The sequence below is a fragment of the Bombina bombina genome, chromosome 1, assembly GCF_027579735.1.
Source record: "Bombina bombina isolate aBomBom1 chromosome 1, aBomBom1.pri, whole genome shotgun sequence".
Classification (NCBI taxonomy): domain Eukaryota; kingdom Metazoa; phylum Chordata; class Amphibia; order Anura; family Bombinatoridae; genus Bombina; species Bombina bombina.
Genome location: NC_069499.1, coordinates 89,826,057 through 89,842,428, shown reverse-complemented (window position 1 = coordinate 89,842,428; position 16,372 = coordinate 89,826,057). Strand labels below are relative to the sequence as shown.

Here is a 16,372-nt window from a genome sequence, read left to right as displayed (position 1 = left end):
TTCTAAATATAGGAGGTGGGGAAAAAGGCACACCCGGTCTATCCCACTCCTTGCTAATAATTTCTGTAAGCCTTTTAGGTATAGGAAAAACATCAGTACACACCGGTACCGCACAGTATTTATCCAGCCTACACAATTTCTCTGGTACTGCAACTGTGTTACAGTCATTCAGAGCAGCTAATACCTCCCCAAGCAACACACGGAGGTTCTCAAGCTTAAATTTAAAATTAGAAATCTCTGAATCAGGTTTCCCCGAATCAGAGATGTCACCCACAGACTGAAGCTCTCCGTCCTCATGATCTGCATATTGTGACGCAGTATCAAACATGGCCCTTACAGCATCTGCACGCTCTGTATTTCTCCTAACCCCAGAGCAATCGCGCTTGCCTCTTAATTCAGGCAACCTGGATAATACCTCTGACAGGGTATTATTCATGATTGCAGCCATGTCCTGCAAGGTAATCGCTATGGGCGTCCCTGATGTAATTGGCGCCATATTAGCGTGCATCCCCTGAGCGGGAGGCGAAGGGTCTGACACGTGGGGAGAGTTAGTCGGCATAACTTCCCCCTCGTCAGAATCTTCTGGTGATATTTCTTTTATAGTTAAAGACTGATCTTTACTGTTTAAGGTGAAATCAATACATTTACTACACATTCTCCTATGGGGCTCCACCATGGCTTTCAAACATAATGAACAAGTAGTTTCCTCTGTGTCAGACATGTTTAAACAGACTAGCAATGAGACTATCAAGCTTGGAAAACACTTTAAACAAGTTTACAAGCAATATAAAAAACGTTACTGCACCTTTAAGAAACACAAATTTTGTCAAAATTTGAAATAACAGTGAAAAAAGGCAGTTACACTAATGAAATTTTTACAGTGTATGTAACAAGTTAGCAGAGCATTGCACCCACTTGCAAATGGATGATTAACTCCTTAATACCCAAACTGGAATAATAAAAGACAAAAATTTTTTTTTTTTTTTAAACAATCACAACTGCCACAGCTCTACTGTGGCTTTTTACCTCCCTCAAAAACGACTTTGAAGCCTTTTGAGCCCTCCAGAGATGTCCTGGATCATGCAGGAAGAAGCTGGATGTCTGTGCCTGTAATTTTTGCTGTGCAAAAAAACGGCAAAATAGGCCCCTCCCACTCATATTACAACAGTGGAAAGCCTAAGGAAAACTGTTACTAGGCCAAATTCAAGCCAGCCATGTGGAAAAAAACTAGGCCCCAATAAGTTTTATCACCAAATACATATAAAAACGATTAAACATGCCAGCAAACGTTTTATATTACATTTTTATGTATGCATCTCTATTAATAAGCCTGATACCAGTAGCTCTCACTGCATTTAAGGCTTTACTTACATTAGTTCGGTATCAGCAGCATTTTCTAGCAAATTCCCTCCCTAGAAAAATATTAACTACACATACCTTATTGCAGGAAAACCTGCACGCCATTCCCTCTCTGAAGTTACCTCACTCCTCAGAATATGTGAGAACAGCCATGGATCTTAGTTACTTCTGCTAAGATCATAGAAAACGCAGGCAGATTCTTCTTCTAAATACTGCCTGAGATAAACAGTACACTCCGGCACCATTTAAAAATAACAAACTTTTGATTGAAGAATAAACTAAGTATAAAACACCACACTCCTCTTACGACCTCCATCTTGGTTGAGGCTTGCAAGAGAATGACTGGATATGACAGTTAGGGGAGGAGCTATATAGCAGCTCTGCTGTGGGTGATCCTCTTGCAACTTCCTGTTGGGAAGGAGAATATCCCATAAGTAATGGATGATCCGTGGACTGGATACACTTAACAAGAGAAAAATGCTTATTTTAAAAATTTTAAATTAAAATTGCATTTGAGTTTTTAGTCTTTGGAATACAGGTTTAGTGCAGGTTTATTAAGCACAGAGTTATTAAAAGAATCGAACAATTTATGCTTCATATCTGTTACTTTATACAGCTGATTTACCAAGTTATGAAAAAAACGCTCATCTTTGTGACATCTCAGATTTAATATTTAAAACTATGTTGAGAGTGACACCCTAGGGTGTGTTTCACTGTACAAATAAATGTAAAAAAAATAAATAAAGGGTAGAAAATGCACAGAGCTTTATATTTGATTTATATTTCCCTCTAATCCTCAAACATGGCAGCTCCCATTACTTTATAGAAACTAAACCTTTGCAATTATATTTTCAATAATTAAACAGCTAATTTGGATGTAAAAATGTATCTACATATTATTCTAAGGCTAATCTTTGGTTTGAATACATCATGATAACAAGCATATATGTACTGTTTAATATCTCTAAGTATGGGGAAATATAACCGAGCCTGCAAAAGTCTACAGTCTGTGATTGGTTAGCTCCTATTTACAAGTACTGATGGGTAAAAAGAAGCTTTGCAGGTTTGTTAAAGGGACACTGTACCCAAAATTTTTCTTTCGGGATTCAGATTGAGCATGAAATTTTAAGCAACTTTCTAATTTACTCCTATTATCAAATTTTCTTCATTCTCTTGGTATCTTTATTTGAAATGCAAGAATGTAAGTTTAGATGCCGGCCCATTTTTGGTGAACAACCTGGGTTGTCCTTGCTGATTGGTGGATAAATTCATAATAAATAATAAAAAAGTGCTGTCCAGAGTATTGAAACCAAAAAAAAGCTTAGATGCCTTCTTTTTCAAATAATGAAGAAACAAAGAAAAATTGATAATAGGAGTAAATTAGAAAGTTGCTTAAAATTGCATGCTCTTTCTGAATTACAAAAGAAAAAAATTTGGGTTCAGTGTCCCTTTAAGTTGCTGCATAAATATACAAGAGATCAATACCTGAACCGAAGTAAATTCTGTTCCTTCAATTCTATTGCTGGTGTGTCCAAAACCTCCTTGATCACCTGGAAATTTGTCTCTTCAAGTTCTGCTCTTTTGTTGTCTGATCGCAGGGGGCTTTTTATCTTCTGCTGGTTTATCCCATCAACTGCAAAACCCTAAAGAAAATAAAAGTGACATCAGTTTAGAGATTTATAGCTTCAAAGGCCAATTTCACTTGTAATCATAGACAGCTTAAAGGGACATAAGAGTTACAATGAGACTTTTATGATTTAGAATGAGCATACAATTTAAAAAAAAAAAACTTCAATTTATTTCTATTACCAAATTTACCTCATTGATTTGTTATCTTTTGTTAAACTTTATAGATTATCCATGAAAATCTACCTTGGTAAGTATATCAAGAGAATGATGTACATTTGGTAGCTGAAGTAAATTCTATAATCTATCAGAATCATGAATCCTTTAAAAGGTTCATTTCAATTTTAAATAGAAGCGGTTTTACAATATAGTTCCATTAGCAAATATTATTCTAGTATTCTTCTAGTTATTACTGTTTTCAAGCAGCATATGCACATATGCTGTGAGAGCTCTGTGCACCAGCATTCAAACACCAGACTTTCTCAGGGAATCAGCAGTGGTTTGTATGACACAACTGAAATCTTCAGACACAATACACATCACTGCTGGTGCACAGGCCCTCACAGCATATGTGCGTATGTCGCTGAAAAACAGTAATAACTTTTACTAGAGGCATTTTTGCTATTGGATGTACAATATAAAAAATGTTTCTATTTACAATTTAAATGCACCTTTCTATTTTAATCTTTCTATCCCTTTAATAAAAAGATTTTTGGTTTTCTTGTTTAAACTTTTTAATCTTCTTCCTTTTACAACATCCGAATTCAGCATTTATAACATTTAAGACCATTTAACACTGTCTAATTACAAGACATTTCGGTTGTGTTGCTATAAAATATCAGACAAAAACAAAATCTATGCTTACCTGATAAATGTAATTCCTTTTTGACACGACGAGTCCACGGGATCATTCATTACTTATGGGATATTCACCTCATGGTCACCAGGAGGCAGCAAAGAGCACCACAGCAAAGCTGTTAAATAGCCCATCCCCTCTCTCCCACTCCAGTCATTTGACCGAAGTTAGGAAAGAAAGGAAAGCCAAGGTGCAGAGGTGTCTGGAGTTTATAAAAATAAAAACCTGTCTATACATAAAAACAGGGTGGGCCGTGGACTCGTCGTGTCAAAAAGGAAATAAATTGATCAGGTAAGCATAAATTTTGTTTTCCTTTTTTAGACACGATGAGTCCACGGGATCATTCATTACTTATGGGATACAATACCCAAGCTAGAGGACACGGATGATACAGGACGGGAAAAACAGGGACCTAAACGGAAGGCAACACTGCACGAAGAACCTTTCTCCCAAAAACAGCCTCAGATGAGGCAAACGTGTCAAATTTGTAAAATTTCGAAAAAGTATGAAGAGAGGACCAAGTTGCAGCCTTGCTAATCTGCTTCACAGAAGCCTCATTCTTGAACGCCCATGAGGAAGTCTCAGCCCTTGTGGAATGAGCCGTAACCCTCTCAGGAGGGTGCTGCCCAGCAGTCTCATATGCGAGACGTATGATATTCTCCAGCCACAAAGAAAGAGAAGTAGCCGTAGCTTTCTGACTCTTACGTTTTCCAGAAAAAACTACAAACAAAGAAGAGGACTGACGAAAGTCCTTAGTCGCCTGAAGTTAAAACTTCAGGGCCCGAACCACATCTAAATTGTGAAGAAGTCTCTCCTTCTGGGAAGAAGGATTAGGACACAAGGAAGGAACAACAATTTCTTGGTTAATGTTCCTATCCGAAATGACTTTAGGAAGAAAACCTAATTTTGTTCTATGCACTACCTTATCTGAGTGGAAAATAAGGTATGGAGATTTGCACTGTAGCGCCGAGAGTTCTGAAACTCTTCGCGCAGAAGAAATAGAAACCAGAAAAAGAACTTTCCAAGATAGCAACTTGATATCTAAGGAATGCATAGGCTCAAACGGAGCCCCTTGAAGAACTTTTAGAACTAGATTAAGACTCCATGGAGGAGTAACTGGTTTGAACACAGGCCTGATTCTTACCAAGGCCTGACAAAAAGATAGTACATCTGGTACATCTGCTAGACGTTTGTGAAACAAAATGGATAGAGCCGAAATTTTACACTTTAGGGAACTAGCAGATAAACCCTTCTCCAGACCTTCCTGGAGAAAAGACAAAACTATAGGAATCCTAACTCTACTCCAAGAGTAGCCCTTGGATTCACACCAATAAAAGTATATACGCCAAATCTTAGGGTAGATTTTTCTAGTTACAGGCTTATGAGCCTGAATCAAGGTCTCTATGACCGGATCAGAGAACCCACGCTTGGATAAAATTAAGCGTTCAATCTCCACGCAGTCAGCTTCAGAGAAGCTAGATTTGGATGAAGGAAGGGACCCTGAATGAGAAGGTCCTTCCTCAACGGCAGTCTCCAAGGTGGTAGAGATGCCATCTCTATCAGGTCTGCATACCAAATTCTTCAAGGTCATGCCGGTGCTATGAGTATCACCGACGCCCTCTCCTGTTTGAGTCGGGCAATTACCCGAGGAAGAAGTGCAAATGGAGGAAACAGGTATGCTAGATTGAAGTTCCAAGGAACTGCCAGAGCGTCTATTAATTCCGCCTGGGGTTCCCTGGATCTTGACCCGTATCTCGGAAGTTTGGCATTCCATCGAGATGCCATCAGATCCAACTTCGGCTGTCCCCACTTGAGGATCAGTTTGGAAAACACCTACGGATGGAGTTCCCACTCCCCCGGATGGAACGTCTGTCTGTTCAAGAAATCCGCCTCCCAATTGTCTACTCCCAGGATGTGGATCGCTGACAGGCAACAAGAATGGGTCTCTGCCCATTGAATTATTTTGGATACTTCTGTCATCGCTAGGGAACTTCTTGTTCTCCCCTGATGATTGATGTAAGCCACAGAAGTTATATTGTCCAACTGGAACCTGATAAATTTGGCCGCGGCTAACCGAGGCCAGGCCAGAATCCTCTCAGTTCTAGAATGTTTATAGGGAGAACCGACTCTGACTGAGTCCAAAGTGCCTGAGCCTTCAGGGAGTTCCAGACAGCTCCCCACCCCAGAAGGCTGGCGTCTGTTGTCACAATTTCCCAAGCCGGCGAAAGCAGGTTCCCTGGGATAGATGATCCAGAGACAACCACCACTGAAGAGAATCCCTTGTCTCCTGATCTAGAGTTATCAGAGGAGACAGGTCTGTATAATCCCCATTCCATTGCCTGAGCATGCTTAGCTGTAGAGGTCTGAGATGGAACCGAGCAAAAGGGATGATATCCATTGTCGCCACCATCAACCCGATTACCTCCATACATTGAGCCACCGAAGGCCTGAGAGTGGACTGAAGGGCACGACAGGTATGTAACAACTTTGTTTTCCTGACTTCTGTCAGAAAAATTTTCATCGACAGGGAATCTATTATGGTCCATAGAAAGGTTACACTTGTACTTGGAAACAAGGAGCTTTTTTCCAGATTTATCTTCCACCTATGAGTTCTCAGGAAGGATAATACCAGGTTGGTATGGGATCTGGCTTGTTGAAATGATGGCGCTTGAATTAAAATGTCGTCCAGATACGGCACCACTCCAATGCCCTGCGGTCGAAGAACCGCAGGGCATTTATCCCAGCACCTTTGTAAATATTGATCCTAGCACCTTTGTAAATATTCTTGGAGCAGTGGCCATGCCGAAAGGTAACGCCACAAACTGAAAGTGTTTGTCTAAGAATGCAAACCTTAGAATTTGTAATGGTCCTTGTGAATGGGAACATGTAGGTATGCATCCTTTAGGTCCACTATGGTCATGAACTGACCTTCTTGAATCAGTGGTACTATGGAACGTATAGTTTGCATCTTGAAAGACGGAACTCTTAGAAATTTGTTTAGACTCTTGAGGTTCAAGATTGGTCTGAAGGTTCCCTCTTTTTTGGGAACCACAAACAGACTTGAGTAAAAACCCTGACCCTGTTCCTGTGCTGGAACGGGAACGATCACTCCCCTGACAGAGAGATCCTCTACGCAACGTAAGAACGCCTCTCTTTTTATCTGGTCTGCAGATAATCTTGAAGGCAAGAACCTGCCGATAGGGGGAAAAAAATTTAATTCCAATTTGTACCACTGGGACACTATTTCTAAAGCCCAGAGATCCTGAACATCCCACACCCAAGCCTGAACAAAAAGGTATAGTCTGCCCCCTACAAGATCCGGCCTCGGATCGGGGGCATGCCCTTCATGCTGACTTAGTTCCAATTTCAGGCTTCTTGGTTTGCTTGGGCTTCCAAGAAGGGTTGGGCCTCCATGCAGGCTTAGGTTGTTCCTGCTTGGTGGAGGAAGAGGAAGCAATGCCTTTGTTATTCTGAAAGGAACGAAAATTAGTCTGTCGTCCTTTAAGTTTAATCTTGCGGGAGAAGAAGGCCCTTACCTCCCGAGATATCAGAAATTATCTCCTTCAGAGCAGGTCTGAACAAGGTCTTACCCTTGTAAGGAATAGAAAGGAGCTTAGTCTTAGAAGACACATCCAAGGACCAAGGCTTTAGCCATAAGGCCCTGCGGGCTAGGACCGAAAAGCCCGAACTCTTAGCTGCCAGCTTAAAGACCTGCAAAGAAGGTTCTGTAATAAAGGCATTAGCGAGTTTCATAGCTTTTATCTTGTCTTGTATCTCCTCCAAGGGAGTCTCTGACTGAAGAGACTCATTTAGATTGTCTAACCAGTATGCCACCGCACCGGTGATGGTAATAATACAGGCAGTAGGTTGCATCAGAAGTCCCTGATGTACATAAAGTTTCTTAAGTATACCCTCTAATCTTTAATTCATAGGGTCTTTAAACAAACAGCTATCCTCTATGGGAATAGTGGTTCTCTTAGCCAGGGTGGAGATAGGGCCCTCCATCTTAAGAATAGCCTGCCACATTTCTTTAAAAGTATCCTCTACTGGAAACATTTTCTTAAACATAGGTGAGGGAGAGAAAGGAATATCAGGCCTCTCCCATTCCTTAGCGAGTATTTCCGAAGTCCGCTTGGGAACCGGAAAAACTTCTGAAAAGGCAGGAATATCAACATACTTGTCCAACTTGTTGGTACCTGTTGGAGCCACCACTAGTGTGGGACTACAGTCATCTAGTGTAAGTAAAACCTCCCTTAATAGCATACACAGGTGTTCCAGCTTAATCTAAAATTAACCACCTCTGAATCTACTTGAGGTATTGAATTCCCTGCATCTGAAATTTCCCCTTCAGATAAAACCTCATTGCCTTCCTCCTCAGGCTTGGAAGGTATATTGGTAGCCTCTGCACCCTCACTTATAGATTGTCTAGCCTTCCTTTTACGACTACCCTCTTGTAGGGGGAAAAGGTCGACAACGCATCATTGATAGTAGATCACATAAGGGAAGCTATGTCTTTTAGAGTGATTGTGGGCACTAAAGCAGGAGTACAGGACACTGATTGAGCGGACGTAATAGATTGGGACGTATGCGGAGAAAGCTGGGGCCCACTTGGACCATCCTCGCTAGACTTTTGAGAAGTATCTATAGTAGAAAGGCTTTGCTCAGTAAAAAGCAATTCTCGGCCGTTTTCAGCCCTCTTAATGCATGAGGCACAAAAAGGGATTGGTGGTTCCACATTAGCATCAAGACATAAGGAGCAAATAGAGCTCTGCAAGTCTCCTGAGTTCATATTGAAACACAATAAACACAATGCAATAATATAAAAACAAAAAAATATTTTAATCAAAAAAACGTTACTGTCACTTTATATTTTAAAACGTAACTTTTTTACTGCAATAAGAAAAAACGTTCAAAACAATGTTTTTTATACTCCAAAATGAAAAATAATGCACCCCTACACCTCAGCAGTCTTGCTGAGGGGCCTTCCTGACCCTCTGACCGTTATGTTATGCACACTGTCACTCTGGATTGATAGGGGTTAAAAACGATGCAGCAGAAAAACGGATCACTGTCCTAGAAACCTGCATGTATATTTTAGTGAAGCAGGGATCCTGAGAGGAACTCCGTTGAAACCTTGTAATTCTAGGCTAGGCCAAAGCAAAAACCGCCAATAACTAGGCCCCGCCCCTTCGTTGGCGCGTCTAACCGTCTATATCTCACATAGGAAAAATGTTAACGTTTAGCCATGTGGGAACCACCATTAAAGCTCGTCTCCCAGCCCCAGTGCCTGTAACATGCTGTCTAATACTCTCCCTCTGAGAGAATAATGTCCCAAGTGCTTATAATATAATGCTATAAGCTTACTGTGTAAATTCTTTATGAAGTGTAATAAAGTACTCCATTTTCCTCTAACAGCTTAGGAAAAAAATAAGCACTTACCTCATGTTGCTGCCTGACTGACAGCCAAGGCAGTTCAGCCGGTTTGAGGAGTCCCATCTCTCCACATGGACCTCTGAAATGAATGAAATTCCTGATACAAGCCCCTCAGGATTTTCAGGATTAGGGCAGCAATACTGTATGGGAGGTGCAATGAGTTTAAGTATGTCTCACAAGTTCCCATTGCTTTAAAGCCACCAAAGCTCTTTCAACAGAGACTGAAATGGAACACAACTATACCCCAGGACAAAGCAGTATTAAAATATACTGCAAAATAAAATAATAAACTCTTTATTGAAGAATCAAATCTAACACCTCACTTTACCGCATCCTATCTTAACGCAGGCAAAGAGAATGACTGGAGTGGGAGAGAGGGGGTAGGCTATTTAACAGCTTTGCTGTGGTGCTCTTTGCCGCCTCCTGGTGACCATGAGGTGAATATCCCATAAGTAATGAATGACCCAATGGACAGCAAAGTTAGCCTAGATAAGCCTGCAGTGTGCATTTCAAGTTATGATAAAATCCACAATTTTTAGAGCTAATTTACATATACTGTCCATGCACACACAAGAGTATATATATATATATATATATATATATATACACACACACACACACACCATATATAAATTACTACACACATAAAATAAATAAAGTTTAGGTAGGTAACAGTCTCAATAATTTCCCTTTTTGTAGCTTGTACTGTTCATGCTTTCTCTCCATTAACGTGTTCCCAATGATCCATTTTATTGTGTATTAAATTGTTTTAAAATAGATTGTTTACCTTTCTTTTGTCATATCAGTTAGCTGATATTCCCCATTGAAACTGCCCCAACTGCAATAGCGACTATATAAAAAAAAAAAGTTATGTAAACAAAAAGGCAGAAGAAGAAATAAAGCCACCAGTGGTGGGTGGTAGAGAGACCAGCCCATTTGAAAGGGTGTTCCTGCAGTTATTTGTCATACAAAGAATTCTTATTAGTTTGTTACAGAGAACTGCTAGTTCTGAGCAGAATCTGCCTCTGTGGCAATCAGCAGCAATATCTACACAGCTGTGTAATGCATCTAGCTGTGCTGATTCTGTCTACAGGAGTTTCCACTCAGGACCAGCAGTTGTCTGCATTTCACGAGCCGTACTTTAGCTATGTGTTTAATCTCTTTTCAAGGGTTAAACACACAGACTGGCAGACTCTAAAGTGATACAATTATGCACTCTAACAAATGAGAGCATGTCATTTGTTCACTGTAATGACCCCTCAAATAGCAAGTCACCTACTGCCTTAATGTGCTAGAAACGTAGATGAGCTTCCACATTTATACAATGTTATCAAATTTCAAAGTGTATGATAAAATGTCAACAAATATATAATAATGTTCTGTAAATCAGACAAGCAATGACGTTGGATATGCTGTATACGTAAAGGGTTCAGCACCCTGGATAGCACTTGCTGTTTGGTAGCTACATTTAGCCATCAACCAGCAAGCGCTACCCAAGTGCTGAAACTAAAATGGTCCGGCTCCTAAGCTTTCATTCCTGTTTTTCAAATAAAGATACTAAGAGAACAAAGAAAATGTGATAATAGGAGTAAATTTGAAAGTTGCTTAACATTTTATGCTCTTTCTGAATCATGAAAGAAAAAAAAATTGGGTTTAGTATCTCTAGTACTAATTAAGATCTGCTATTACTTTACCTGAATATCTTTGGCATAATCAAAATTCATTGTGGAATCTACACCTCCAGCTTGTATATTCATGGTTTGATCTTTGGTGATTGAAGAGCTTGGTACCTGGTCAAACTGAAGGGTTTGCCTTTTTGAGCTGCTCTGAGGGTATCCTCCATCACTTTCTTTGTCCTTCATCATTAACATATAGTCATCAGGCTTTGTCCATGAAATCAAATTTTTAGTAATTTCAAAACCTGCCTGTATTTCCTCTCCATCCTTATTAGATGAAAGATCATTACCTCGGCTACTTGGTATAGAGCCGGATTCAATTTCCCTCTTTTTGGAACCATCTGGGCAAGTTTCAGTAAAAGCATGCAAGACGTCTGCAATGGGGACGCTATAGTGTGGGTAATAAAACAGATCATGGGGAATCACAGAAACCTTACCTGAGTCTTTAGGATCTGTTTCTACTTTAGAGTTAGGAAGAGATAAACTAGACTGTGGATGGCCTACATTTGACTTGGAATCTTGGTGATTACCTTCAAGTTCATCTTCTGCTGATATTATGGTTGCCCTATATGCTTGAAATACAGTCCTCTGCTTTAAGGGGTCACTTTCTGAAGTGTTTTTGTTGGACGGGTGTGTTACATACTTGCAGACATTAACATTTTTGCTAGTTTTGTCAGTATGTGATTGATCACCATTAATATACAACATTTGATCCTCACTAAGCAGTTCATTTGATTGGTAAATTGATCCTTTTGACTCATGCACTAACGATCTTGAACTATTACCAAAATCTGTAGAAATGTCTTCTATGGAAGAAGAATTTGAATTGTTGTTATAGAGCTCATTAAGTTTGGAGTTTAGATTATAACTTTTTGGGTCATTTAATTCTGTGATTGAAGACATTTTAGATAAAGGATCTTGATAATTATGGGGATATTTTCCATTTTCAAGCAATAAAGAGACACCAGATCTTTTATCTCCAGCTACTTTATCAGATTCAGTTATTTTTTTGGTGAGAACTTCCTCAGACATTTCAGATTTGGATGTAAACATTTTTTCATCTGCAATAAAATTTCTATTAGGTTTGGTGTTAATCTCCGACTCTTGCAGTAAAATCTGTTCATACTCAGTTGATGGCTTGGATTGATAATTAAAATTTCTTTGAGAATTAAGCTTGTAATCTTCTATTATAGCCTCCACATCCTCAGTATCATTCAATATTATGATCTTTCCTTCCTCTTCTGTTGGCCCATCTTTGTAATGCACATATGTAGATTCAACTGGAAGCTCCTCATTTTGGTCTATTAAGTCATCCTAAAAACAAGCAAACATAAAACATACATAAATGAGTTTCATATACAACTAAAATTCCTTACAGTTTCTCCTGGAAGCTACAAAAGAAAGAAAGAAGAAAAAAAAGCAGCTATTGTACAAAGAAGGGTTTCCTTTCTAACTATTTCTATTGAGTTTTGTTATTTTCATATTATGTTTTAAAGGGATATAAAATTAGCAGTGAAGATTAACCCCATTAACCCTTTTGCTGCTAAGCCCTTTTTCACCCTAGTGCTAAGTCAATGTTTAGCTTTTTTGCTACCTACATTTAAGCCCTATTGTAAGTCAAATTTGACAAACAAATTATATATTGTTTTTTTCAGCATGCCCAGCAGATACACAATATACCATTGCATATGAGATAGCTGTGGCAAAAACTGCAAAATGTATATATTTTTTCTAAGATTTTAGTAAAGAATACTAAAAATTGCCAAGTGTCCACTGCTTTTATCTAAATTGTCATCACGTGTGAAATAAAGGCCCATACAGGCTTTTGGAGGTTATAATATAGATTAGAGAGGCCTATTGTTCAGTACAGAAATAAAAGCACTTTTTTCTTTCAAGGTAAGGTGTTCACGGTTATCATAGTGCTCACCTGACTAAACAGACACAATTAATATATTTTTTTGATAGAGGGACTTGTCTACTAGAAAAAAAACGTTATCAGGGGTCTCTACACATTGCCCATATAATGACCCATTTCCAAGCAAATCCCCATGTGTTTTTTCTACTTTATTTTTAAAATATCTGTGGTGTGGCACAATCAGTTGGAAGAGCAGGCAATTGTCTTTCAAATGAGGAGTCTTGGAGGTTTGTAGCTGCTATGGGAGCTGAGATTGAGGGGTTTGAATAACCTCCCCCCATTCAGCTCCCTTGCAGCTACACTGAGCTTCCTGGTTCCGCCCCCTTTGTGACATAACCACAGACTCCCATGAAGCCTGGCAATGTCACCCACTAGGCCACCAACGATCCCCGGCCTGTAGTGAGGTAATCCCCCTGCATGACGAGAACGCCTCATCATGCGCATCAAAGGGGGTTAACTGCTTTTTAAATTTTAAAAGTTTTAAGCCATAAGTAAATAAAGATACGTGACAATCAAAAAAAAATTACTAATTAAATAATCTTACACTTTATTTGCATTATCATACTGAGTTTGTTCTTTTGCTATCCTTTGTTGAAAAGCATGCATGGATATGCTCAGGAGCATATACATGTCTTGTTATATATTGCTGCAAACATTGCTGCAAATTTAGCATTCTAGAAAACATAAATTATGCTTACTAGATAATTTCCTTTCCTTCTGTATGGGAAGAGTCCACAGCTGCATTCCTTAATTGTGGGAAATACTAAACCTGGCCACCAGGAGGAGGCAGAGACACCCCAGCCAAAGGCTTAAATACCTCCCCCACTTCCTCAAACCCCAGTCATTCTGCCAAGGGAACAAGGAGCTCACAGGAGGGAGCTGTGAACTCTTCCTATACAGATGGAAAGGAAATTATCAGGTAAGCATAATTTATGTTTTCCATCTTAATATGGGAAGAGTCCGCAGCTGCATTCCTTACTTGTGGGAAACGTATACCCAAGCTCTAGAGTACACGGAATGCTAACGGGAGGGAAAAAAAAGAGAGGCAGAACCTAATCTGAGGGCACCACAGCTTGCAAAACCTTTCTCCGCTGCTTCAGCAAGCAAAAACATCAAACTTGTAAAATTTGGAAACAGTATGTAAGGAGGACCAGGTAGCCGCCTTACAAATCTGATCCATAGAGGCCTCATTTATGAAGGCCCAAAAGGAAAACCACTGCTCTCGTAGAATCAGCCGTAATCCTCAGAGGAGGCTTATGTCCCGCTGTCTCTATGCTAAACGGATGACACTCCTCAGCCAAAAAGATAAGGAAGTCGAATAGGCCCTCTGACCCCTACACTTCCTGGAAAGGAGAACAAACAGAGAAAGAAGTTTGTCTAAATTCCTTCGTGGCCTGAAGCTAGAACTTCAAGGGACAAACCATATCCAGAATTACAGTGTAAATGGTCCTTTAATGAAGAAGGATTAGGACATAAAGGAACCACAATCTCTTGATTGATGTTGTGAATTGACACACCCTTAGGAAAAAAAGCTAACTTGGTTCGAAGAACAGCCTTATCAGCATGGAAAGTCAGATAAGGAGGGACGCATTGCAAGGCAGCAATCACAGATACTCTACGCGCAGAAGCAATAGCCAGTAGAAAAGGAACCTTCCACGACAAAAATTAAATGTCTACTTCATGCATAGGCTCCAACGGAGCCCATTGCAAAACTTTAATAACAAGATTTAAACTCCAAGGAGGAGCATTAGATCTAAACACAGGTCTGAACCTAGCAGCGCCTTAACAAATGACTGCACATCTGGAAGCTCAGCGAACCTCTTGTGCAGTAACACAGACAGGGCCGAAATCTGTCCCTTCAGGGGACTTGCAGAAAGTCCCTTCTCCAGTTCATCCTGGAGAACAGAATAAGTAGGTCCTCCACACCTTATGATAGATGCAACGAGCAACCAGCTTACGAGCTTGAATGAGAGTAAAAATAGCTCTCTCAGAAAATCCTCTCTTGGCTAGGACTAAGCATTCAATCTCCATGCAGTCAGCCTCAGAGAAACTAGACATTGATGCACAAAGAGACCTGCAACAAGGTAACTTCCATGGAAGAGATTATGACATCCCCACTAGATCCGCGAACCATATCCTTCGCGGCCAAGACAGAGCAACCAGTATCACTGACACCTGCTTGATTCGAGCCACTACACTAGGAAGTAGTGGTAACTGCCGGAAAAGCAAATTTAGATTGAACCTCCAAGACACTGCTAATGCATCTGTCAGCTCTGCCTGAGGATCCCTGTACCTCGACCCATATCTGGGTAGCTTGGTATTGAGACGTCTGCTGAGGAAATCCACTTCCCAGTTGTCTACACCCGGAATGTGGATCGCTGACAGCGAACAAATGTGGGTCTCAGCCCACTCCAGAATCCGAGACACTTCCCTTATAGCTAGGTAGCTTCTCGTTCCCCCCTGATGGTTGATGTAAGCCACCAAGGTTATATTGTCTGATTGGAATCTGATAAACCCAGCAAAGGCCAAGCCTTCAGGGCATTGTATATTGCCCAGAGATCCAAAATGAGATCGGGAGGGAGCTTCCCCCCCGAGTCCATAGGCCCTGTGCCTTTCTTGGCACCCCAAACAGCTCCCCATCCTGACAGACTTGCAACCATAGTCACAATCACCCAGGATGGTCTTAAGACGAACATCCCTCAGGACAAGTGATCCGGCCAAAACCACTAAGAGAGCGATTCTCTCAATCGGTTGTCCAGAGAAATCTGTTGAGACAGATCTGAATGATCACCGTTCCACTGCTTCAGCATGCGCAGTTGCAACAGTCTGAGGTGAAACCTGGCCACAGATGGCCTTAACGAGGTCTGGAAAGCAAGACATGTTGAAGCTAGCTGGCAACGTCTCTGGTCTGTAAAAAAATATTCTCATGTCTGAGTCTATTATAGTACCCGTGAAATCTACCCTGGTACCTGATACAAGAGAACTCTCTCTATATTTATCTTCCATCCATGGGATTGAAGAAGACAGGAGAGATTCCGAATGGTCCACTCTTCGAAAAATTTCTTGGAGCCGTAGCTAGATCAAACGGAAGTGCAATAAACTGGAAGTGCTGGTCCAGGAACGCAAACCTTAGGAACTGGGAGTGGTCCTTGAGGATTGGTACATGAAGGGAGCATCCTTCAGATCTATCATGGTCATGAACTGCCCTTCTCGAACGACGGGAGAATGGACCTTATTGTCTACATCTTGAACGAAGGGACATTTAAAAACTTGTTTAAGCACTTTAGGTCCAGAATCGGACAGAAAATTCCCTCCTTCTTTGGGACCACGAAAAGGTTTGAATAGTATCCCAAAATTCTCACTGCGATAGGCACCGGGACAATAACTCCTAAGAGGACAGATCCTGTACGCACCCCAGAAAGGCTTCCCTTCTTTCTGGTCAGGAAGACAGGAGAGAGAGGAGGAATCTGCCCTGGGTGGCTGAGACTTAAAACCTATCTTGTAACC

At 40.5% G+C, this 16,372-nt stretch overlaps 1 protein-coding gene across 1 annotated transcript in view; it reads right to left on the bottom strand.

Moving 5' to 3' along the window:
• The window catches only part of CLMN (calmin), a 427,590-nt gene that overhangs the window by 58,280 nt on the left and 352,938 nt on the right, over positions 1-16,372 (bottom strand). Inside the window, exons 9-10 of the mRNA XM_053697501.1 lie at positions 10,969-12,264; positions 2,845-3,002 (exon numbers count right to left, since the gene is read on the bottom strand). Coding sequence (XP_053553476.1) covers positions 2,845-3,002; positions 10,969-12,264 — 1,454 coding nt within the window. The remainder of the gene's footprint in view (positions 1-2,844; positions 3,003-10,968; positions 12,265-16,372) is intronic.